This window comes from Acomys russatus, chromosome 19 (genome assembly GCF_903995435.1).
Source record: "Acomys russatus chromosome 19, mAcoRus1.1, whole genome shotgun sequence".
Classification (NCBI taxonomy): domain Eukaryota; kingdom Metazoa; phylum Chordata; class Mammalia; order Rodentia; family Muridae; genus Acomys; species Acomys russatus.
The window spans coordinates 65,893,692-65,902,743 of record NC_067155.1 but is presented as its reverse complement, the minus strand read 5'-3'; the positions used below and the strand labels follow the sequence as shown (position 1 = coordinate 65,902,743).

Genomic DNA, 9,052 nt, shown 5'->3' with positions numbered 1-9,052 from the left:
CCCCGGAGCCCTAAAGCCGGCCCTGTCCCAAAGCTTGGTGTCCCCAGTACCTCAGAGGTTCCAGAAGTAGCACCAGGGAGACCAGGGCCACAGCGAGGCTGGGAACCGTTGGCCAGCAGGCACCAGGATTCTGTGAGCAGAGAAGGTCCGTTTGAAAGGTAGTGAGCGGGTGATGGGTGGAGGCCAGAAAGGCCAGGTAAGGCACTGGAAGTGGTTCTCCTTTTGCCTTCCTCTCAGGTGGTCCCAAAGAAAATACCAGCCAAAGGGGGGTTAGGCTCCCCCTGGCGAACTGACCCTTTACATCCTAGAGCCTGGTGCAGTGCTGTGGGACCAAAAAGGTGTCCAGGGCTGACCCAGTGGTGGTAGTAGAGAGCGTGGGATTACTGGGGGGTAGGGACAAAGCTCTCCAAGGCTTGGGGTGTCCATTCTTGGGAGGAAGTAAGTACAACCTGCCAAGATCTGGGCCCAGTAAAGCCCTTCCAGGTGAATCTTAGAAACAAAGTTGTCACTGTTGGCCCCACCCAGTGTCCTTTTAGAAATGTAAAGCTACTTTGCTAGGCCACCCAATCAGCACCATAGAGCCCTGCCAGTAAGTCTCTCTCCTTGGGATACTGGACTGACTCAAGTTGGGACAGACAGTGGAGAAGCCATGGCCTTGAGCAACTAACATCAGGTCCTGTGAGACTTCTTTGATCTGAGAAGTAAGCACAGAGCTGTTAGTTGAGGGCACGAAGTCAACAGGGCTTCTTTTCTGTCCACCTGCCCTTGACAGGCCCACTTAAGGATGGGCTGCTGTGGCTACTCTTTTACTTACCACATTCCATCTTCCCAGACCCCTGGGCTCTTGTTTCCAAAAACTGTCAGCTGAACTTTTCATGTCCAAGGTGGTGGCCAGTGAAAGCAGAGACCAGGGTGGCCCAAAGTCAATTGCACAGATCACTGCCTTTTGTCATGGTCTTCCAATCTGTGAAGTGGAAGAGGAGCTTCCTTTGGGTGTTATTGTGTCCACCCCACCCCCAACCCCCGACCGTGTCTCTAACATTTTACGTGGGGTGTCTCCACAGTTTGTGGGAAGCCAAAGATGGTTGGGAAGGTGTTTGGTGGCCAGGACACATTGGCTGGCCAGTGGCCATGGCAGGCCAGTCTGCTGTACCGGGGCTTGCATCTCTGTGGAGCTGTCCTCATCGACTCCCACTGGCTGCTTTCCACAGCCCACTGCTTTCGGAAGTGAGTTTACTTTATCTGGAGCCCCCAGAGAGAGGTTGGGTGGTGAGAAAATGTGGCATCAGAGGAGAAAGGAGGCAACATAGTTTTCTCCCCTGAGCTTTTTTATAGAGCAGTTCACTTCTACCAAAGACACATTACTCCCTCCTTGAGCACAATGCTCTCTACCTGGCTTGTCCCCGTGTGCTGTCAGAACTTCCTTCATCCGCCAGGTCCTATTATCTTTCATTCTCAGCCCCTGTAGGGATCTCTCTACTCCCTCTCTGTGTCTGCCAACTAACACAGATATTTCCCAAAAGGATTGGCCATGCTTCATTGTCTACCTGCAGACCTCAGCATATTTCATTGTCCCTTACTCTCCAGTGAGCCAGATTCTAAGCAAAGAGCACATAGGACCAGCAGCCAGTTTATAAAACAGAGTCTTGAGGAAAAAACCATGGTAATGCTTATGCCATATAAGCCTGTATGGATGGGAAGTGACCTGAACAAGTGACATGGATAGTCAAAGAGTCTTAATTCTTCTGGAATCTGAGGGTCTAGCTACTGATCAGACATGGAGGAACCTAGAAGGAATGGATGCTCTACAGTCCAGTAGAGGAATGTCTTGAGTGGATGTAACAACTGTCAATAAAGCACTGTTTAGCCAATCACCTGGGCAGAAGGACAGGCGGTGGAAGGCGGTACTTCCTGGAGAGGAGCCAAGATCGACAGTAGACAGAAAGAGGGAGAAATTTTGACAGTTGATGAGGAAGGAGAAAGAAGCATCCTAGGATCATAGTGGCGAGTGCTTGGGATAGATGTATGTTATGAGGTTTAGAGTAGTTTATGTTAGTTTATGAGCAGATTGGAATCAGTTTAGATTCTGCCCAGGGTAGTGCTTGCAGCTTTAAAGTACGAGTTAGTCTCCCTGTGTCGGCTATTGGCTTCTTAGGCCAAACTGATACACTTTACTGTGACAGTCCAGGTCAGGGGACTGAAGCTTTGCTCACTGGTTTTGAAACTCCAGCTTAATGTGTCGGCACCTATTCTATGTTGATTCACCTGAGACCCTTTAGGAAACAGGATGTGGTAGACCCTGGATCAAGCCTGTGACAGCAATAGCTCACTCCCTGGAATCAGCTTCTGTCTTAGTTACATGTCTGCTGTCATGATGACATACTATATTCAATCAGCTCAGGGTTCCAGTCCATGATCTGACACGGGGTAGAGTATATGATCATCATGGTAGAAAGCATGGCAGACAGGCATGGCACCAGAGCGGTAGCTGAGGGCTTACGTTGGATATTCAGGCCCAAGGCGGGGAGGAGGGGGGAGTGTAACCGTAACTGAGAACTGCTTGAGCTCTTAAGACCTCAGAGCCCACCCTTAGTGACACACCTCCTCCAACAAGGCAAGATCGTGTCCTTTCCAAACAGTTCCACCAATGAGGGACCAGAAGAGCCTATGGGGGCCGGTCTCATTCATCCCACCACAGCTTCTGACTGTCAAAAGAGGGAAAGACCAAGCTGAATGGAATCAAGGCAGAGTGGCCAGTGATAATGGTGGTTGTCTTTGGGCTTTATTGCTGTGAAGAGACACCATAACCAGGCTAACATTTAATTGAGGCTGGCTTGCAGTTCAGAGGTTAGTCCATTATCATCACAGGAACCATGACAGTGTGCAGGCAGACATGGTACCATGATCTACTTCTGAAGGCAGCCCGCAGGAGACTGGAATTCCACGCTGGGCATAGCTTGAGCTTATATCTGAGACTCCAAAGCCCGCCTCCACAGTGACGCACTTCCTCCAACAAGACCACACCTCCTGATAGTGCCACTCCCCATGGGCCAAGCATTCAAACACACGATCCTGTGGGGCCCAAACCTGCTCAAACCACCACAGTGATGATGGACTTCTTTATCTTTCAGCAAATCCCAGGCCCCAGAGGACTATCAGGTCCTGTTGGGGAATGCTCAGCTGTACCAGAAGACAAAGCACACCCAGAAGATGTCTGTGAGCCATATCATCAATCACCCAGACTTTGAGAAATTTCATTCCTTTGGGAGTGACATTGCAATGCTGCAGCTGCGTCTGCCCGTAAACTTCACATCTTACGTTGTACCTGCCTGCCTCCCATCCAAAGACACACAGCTCCCCAACCACACGTCCTGTTGGATAACTGGTTGGGGAATGCTTTCTGAAGACAGTAAGGGAAAGAGAAGTTGGAGAGGGAGCGAGGGCAGGGAGAGGAGGGAAACAAGAGGTGTATGAGGAAGAAGGAAAGAGTTGGCTCAGCTGACAGGAGACCCAGGCTTGTTCCTGAAGGCTCTTGTCCTCTATACCTCACCTCCATAGCTGCAAACCCCTCCAAAGCTCAGGTTCTGAAGGTGGGGATCTGTTGACATTCGCCTTCAAGAATCTGGGTTCTTTGATTATTAACGATCTTTTTATTCTAAGATTTTAATCAGTCATGGGTCTGAGGGGCCTTGATTAAGCTCAAAGGCCATATGCAGTGGTCAGCCCATTCCATGCTAATCAGGTTTCCAGCACTAACAAAGCGTCAGAGGTAGTAACTTTTACAAGAAAAGGTTTATTTTAGCTCATCGTCAGAGCTTCCAGTCATTGGTCACTTGGCCCTGTTGGTTTGGACAAGTGATGCAGCGCAGTGTGCTGAGGAAATGTGTGCTAGGACGATGATGCATACGTTATGGTGGTCAGGAAGCAAGGGAAGAGGAAGACACACATGCCCAATGACCTAACTTCCTTCTACTAGGATCTGTCTCTTACCAACAGGATAGTCTATTACCAGTAGTGTCACAGGCTGAGAACAGAGCCTCGAACACTTTGGCCTGAACACTCTCTAAAGTGCCGGACATGCCATTGCCAAATATCTTGGAAAGAAAGTCACATATGGCTTTTGACCACTGAGAATGCATGATCAAATGAGAACTAGTGCAGTTCCAGAGTGTTTACTCTCAGCTAGTTCATGTCCTGTTTCACAGCCTGGCCAGCGGAAGTCTATGATGGAGAACTCGTTTTTGGCTTTGTTTGCTTCTGATACTGGGATTGGTCCCAGTGTCCCACACACTTGAAAAGGCTCTATCAGTGAGTCACTAAGAACCACATGTTTTTATTGTTTTATATTGAAAGTGGAGAAATGTATGCAGTCATACCAAGAAGTATTTATTGAAGGATTATGACTTCAGTGATATGCTTATGGAATAATGTCAATGAAAAAGGAATGTAGATTTATAATTGTTTATAGGATCATAATTTGGCACATTTCTTCTCAAAAGACATACTTTGGATGTTTGGGGAAGAACATGTCTCCTGAGGAGCTTTGCTTAGCATCTTTGTTCTTGTCCACTAAATGTGTGCGCTCTTTCTCTCTCTCTCTCCCTCTCTCTCTCTTTCCCCCTCCCTCCCTCCTCCCTCTCCCTCTCTCTCCCTCCCTCTCCCCCTCCCTTCCCACCCTCAATCCCCCACCATGTCCTTGAAAGTAGAGCCCACATTTTATTTGACCAATCTAGTATCTGATTGTACTGTGTATCTACCCTGGCATAGTTAACTCTCATTTCTTGACTGTGGTCTCCAAAATGGTCCCCTACTTCTATTCTTGTGTGCTTCTGCATGTGCATTACCTGAAAACACAGTTGTGTCCTTTCCCTTTTCAAGCCATCCCTCACCTTCTCACTTGTGCTTTAAATCAAATTTTTAAAAAAATCCCTGTCATGGTCTAAGGATTTATGTGTTAATAGCATCCCAATCCATCTGTTTCCTCCATCATTGCTCCCTTCATCTGTCCAACCCCAGCTTCCTTACTACTCCTTGAATATGTTGAGATCATTTCCATACAGGACACTTGCTTTCCTTTTTTCTATATAATTTGCTCCCCGCCCCCAAGTCTTGGCATACTCTCTTTCTTTTTCACAGTCTCCCATCTGAATTTTACTTAATTTCATGAGCTAGACAATCTGTACTGTCACCTCTCCCGGTATTTCTCTGATACCAATGAGTGATTATTTTATCTGACCTTCCCAACTAAAAATGTTTCTTGTGTCATTTTACCTAGCGTAGAGCTAAATGATTAATAGACTGTGATCCGGTCAGTGCGTGGGTGAGTGAGGTGGAGCCAAGTGAGCGGGAGAAAGGAAGAAAGATGGCTGCATGGGTGCTGTGTATAGAAATGTCAGGGTTAGGAAGGGGAATGAAAGATGGATGGATGGAAGGATGGGTGCGGTAAATGGATAGACTGATGAGGGGAATGAAAAGTGAGTGGGTTTGTGGGCGAATGGGTGGATGAAGACATAGACTAAAGGTTAGCGATGGATCACAGAGAATGGACAGGACTGTTCATAAAGGTGAAAGTGTCAGTGGATGGTTGCTGAACAGCACTGGGCACGTTGTGTTAGTGGATTTGCCTCTTTATACAGCCAGTATGTGATGTGTTGCTATGAGAGAGGTGAAGATGAGGAGAGTGTCTGAGAAAAAGGAGAGAAGTTCATGAGAACTAGATAGAAGATGGAATCAACACCTAATGCTCAGCTGTCCTGTGGTGAGCATCAGTCAGAGTAGCCTGGACTTTGCCAGCTAAGCCACAGTGTCCATCACTGACCTCCTCCTTATTTTCACAGCAAAACTGTTACCACCATTCTCACTCCAGGAGGGTGAGGTGGGCATCATTGAGAATGAGTTCTGTAACGCCCTGTATGGGCAAAGACCAGGCCAAAGCAGGAACTATGTGCATGAGGAAATGTTGTGTGCGGGGGGCCTCTCTACTGGAAAGTCCATCTGTCATGTGAGTAAGGCAGTCATGTGTTTTCCCGGAGCCTGTTCTATACTATACCCCCCTGCCCCCCCCCCCCCGCCGCCCCAGAGGTGGCTGTATTGCCGGGTAGTCCCTGTGGAGACCCCACACTTCCTGTTTCATTACCTCTACTTGTTTTATTGGGTTTCTCCTCAATAGTCTCCTTGAGGGTAGTTCTTCCTTTAGCAAATCCTAACATCATTTTTTGTTTGGTTTTGATGCTCACATGCGTACTCACTCACACACACAAACACAACACATGCTCTCACATGGACACACACACTTATAAACACAATTTTTGTTTCATGTTTTGTATTTTGTATTGAGGCATAACATGTATACAAAAATGTAATGTCTAAGTAAGTGGCAGTTGGCAGTGCTGGCTCAGCATGTTCCTGGCATTCATCTTCCCTTCTTGCCTCTAATGTTTCGCATGTTCACTGTCAAATGCTCTCTTCTGTGAGGTTTTGTTTAAGTTTCTCATTTTTTTGTTGGGTCATCAGTTTCTTACAAGGGCTCTTTATTTGGTATAGACGTAAGTTCACTTTTGGACATAATGGATTCTCTGGGGGAAATGGATCCAGAGAGGCAGAATGGCTAGTCTGGAGTGTTACAACCGGGCCCAGATGTTTGGACTTTAATGTCACTCCCATCTCTACAGGCTTCGGCCTCCTGAGCTGATGCAGTCATCGTATAGCCTGGTTTCCCCGAGGGGTTTTACTAGAGGCATTTCACAACTCCAGTAGCTCTTGGCAGTGTTCGGGAGACCCCTTCCTATTGCCTGGTGATATGTGCTGTCTTCACCCAGCCAGGCAATGGACAGTTTTTCAAGAGTCCCAGTGCATAGGTTGAGAAAATATTCCAGGCCAAGGTGACCAAAAGCAGAGGAGTTGACTGGACATATGTGACAGCTCAAGGTTTACAGAGCCAGGATCTACACGTAGCGCTTAGCAGAACCAGCTTGCTTACAAGTTCCTAAACATTCCCTTCTAGACATCAGGTATGGCAAGCAAAGGGGAGGCCCATATGTTTATAGCCTGATCTCTGCCCTCACCCACCTGGTAAGCTAACATGGAAACTTCTTGCTGTTCAATGCCAGTGTCTCTCCCCTAGATTTTGCCTAATGGGGCTATGTACAGTTCTGACATGCAATTGGTATTTTTAGCCCTAAGCAGATCTCACACTAACCACTGTCTCTCCTCAGGGTGATTCTGGGGGCCCCCTCATCTGCTACCACATCAGTGCATGGGTCCTGGTAGGACTGGCCAGCTGGGGCCTGGACTGCCGGCATCCCATTTACCCCAGCGTCTTCACCAGGGTCACCTACTTCACTGACTGGATCAGCCAAGTTAAGAGACTCACTCCACTTCCAGAACCTGTATCTGTACCTCCTCACACAGAACCTCAGCCCAGGCCTCTGAGGGCTGCTGGCTCCCCAAAGCCCTTCAGCATCCTCACAGCTGCACAAATCTGGTTCCTGCTGTTATTTGTCCCCAGATCCCCACAGTAGGCCCCAGGGTGAGCACCGGGTCGTTAGGCATTCTTTGCCTAGGCTTCTTCGAGCTACAGCCTCCACTCTTTAGTTTACCATCTTCCCCCTTTTCCTCAGCATCTCTGGTCATTCACTGCCACTACCCGAACAAGCCTAGAAAAGCCTTACAATAAAACCTTAGACTCCTTCAGCTCTGAGTCCACTGCCTTTGTAGCCTTATCCCCCAGGGACCAGACTTACCCTCAGTCAGCCACCAGAGCTCAAAAGGGAGAAGATGAAGTGCTCAAGGAACTCTTCTTGAGAAAAAGGCATGGAAATGGGGGCATGCACCGCAGGGATGCTGAGGAGTCAGGATGCACCCTGGGAAAAGAGGGAAGCTTATCTGGCCTTGCAGACTGTCCCTGCCTTGGAGAATGCCAAGTCCTTCGTGGAAAGTAGAACTTTATACTGGCCTTCAAGTACAAGAGAGCAAGGACCTCTTCCTGGAGTTAGAGCCAGCAGTATTTCGAGAAATTTAGGGAAGAGCCAATGCGCAGGGAACCTGGTGGACTGTGTTAAGTGATTTTGTGGGGTTGGGATGCTCAGGGTCAGGCCAAAGGGATAGACATGTGCCCTGTGACTAATTGCCTCATGGATGTGCAGGGCTAGATCATTGGTGAAAAGCAGACAGAAGTGGCTCTAGTGCCTGGAAGAAAACTAAGCATTAAGCCTACTGCTCAGATCTCTACCCTGAGGTAATACCCAACATTACCTCATCTACGCCCAGAGGCTCCACTCTCCCGATGAACCTGGTCCCTCATGTCTGAAGCCCAGACTACACCTGTCTGCCTACACTTTAGTGGTCCCAACTTAATGTAACCTTGTTTGTTTAGTTGGATTTAGTAATTGAGGAAGATTTAAATTTTTTTTAAAGGGGGGAGGGGTGGCGGGGTTCTGAGCCAATTCTTTCTGCAGCTGTACCAGGCACAGACTGTGTAGCCAGCAGGAATGAAGAAGCCTCACAATGCTGCCTACGCCAGCCTCCAGAGCCCTCAATAAGGAGGAGAGCTCCCACTGACCTCAGGTCCACAAGAACCAGACAGCGCTCATGAGATTTAGTACAGATTCTTTCTAATCCTGATGGTGTCTAAACGTCCTGGACTCTCACTGCTAGTACAGACGAACTTGTGTTCACTTGCTGCTCATGCAACAGGACTTCCATCACAAAAGGGTCTTGTGGACAGCCTCAGTCCTAGGAGGTGGTCTGTAAAGTGCATGTCCAGCATGAAAAGCCAGGTTTGACCTCCAGTACTGTGTAAACACGGCATGGTGATGAACAACACCTGTAGTTCCAGGGCTTTGAAGTTAGTCAGTAGGGTCAGAAATTCAAGACCATTCCCAGCTACACAGTAAGTTCCAGGTGAGCCTGGGATACATAAAAGAATGACTCCCCTGCCTTTACCACCCACCCCCCCAAACACACACACAAGAAAGTGTCTTCTTAGTCCATTCTTACAAGAGACTCTCTTGAGACCTTGCATCTGGCCACAGCTCCACTTCTACAGCAGCCT

At 48.2% G+C, this 9,052-nt stretch overlaps 1 protein-coding gene across 1 annotated transcript; it reads left to right on the top strand.

Annotated features, from left to right (window-relative positions):
* The first annotated feature begins 1,014 nt into the window (after nt 1-1,014).
* On the top strand, nt 1,015-8,017 carry LOC127202934 (putative serine protease 47). Its single transcript, XM_051161778.1, has 4 exons — nt 1,015-1,227; nt 3,132-3,409; nt 5,838-6,001; nt 7,215-8,017. The coding sequence occupies exons 1-4, from the start codon at nt 1,082-1,084 to the stop codon at nt 7,518-7,520; spliced, it is 894 nt and encodes a 297-aa protein (XP_051017735.1). The 5' UTR covers nt 1,015-1,081; the 3' UTR covers nt 7,521-8,017.
* The last annotated feature ends 1,035 nt before the right edge of the window (nt 8,018-9,052 follow it).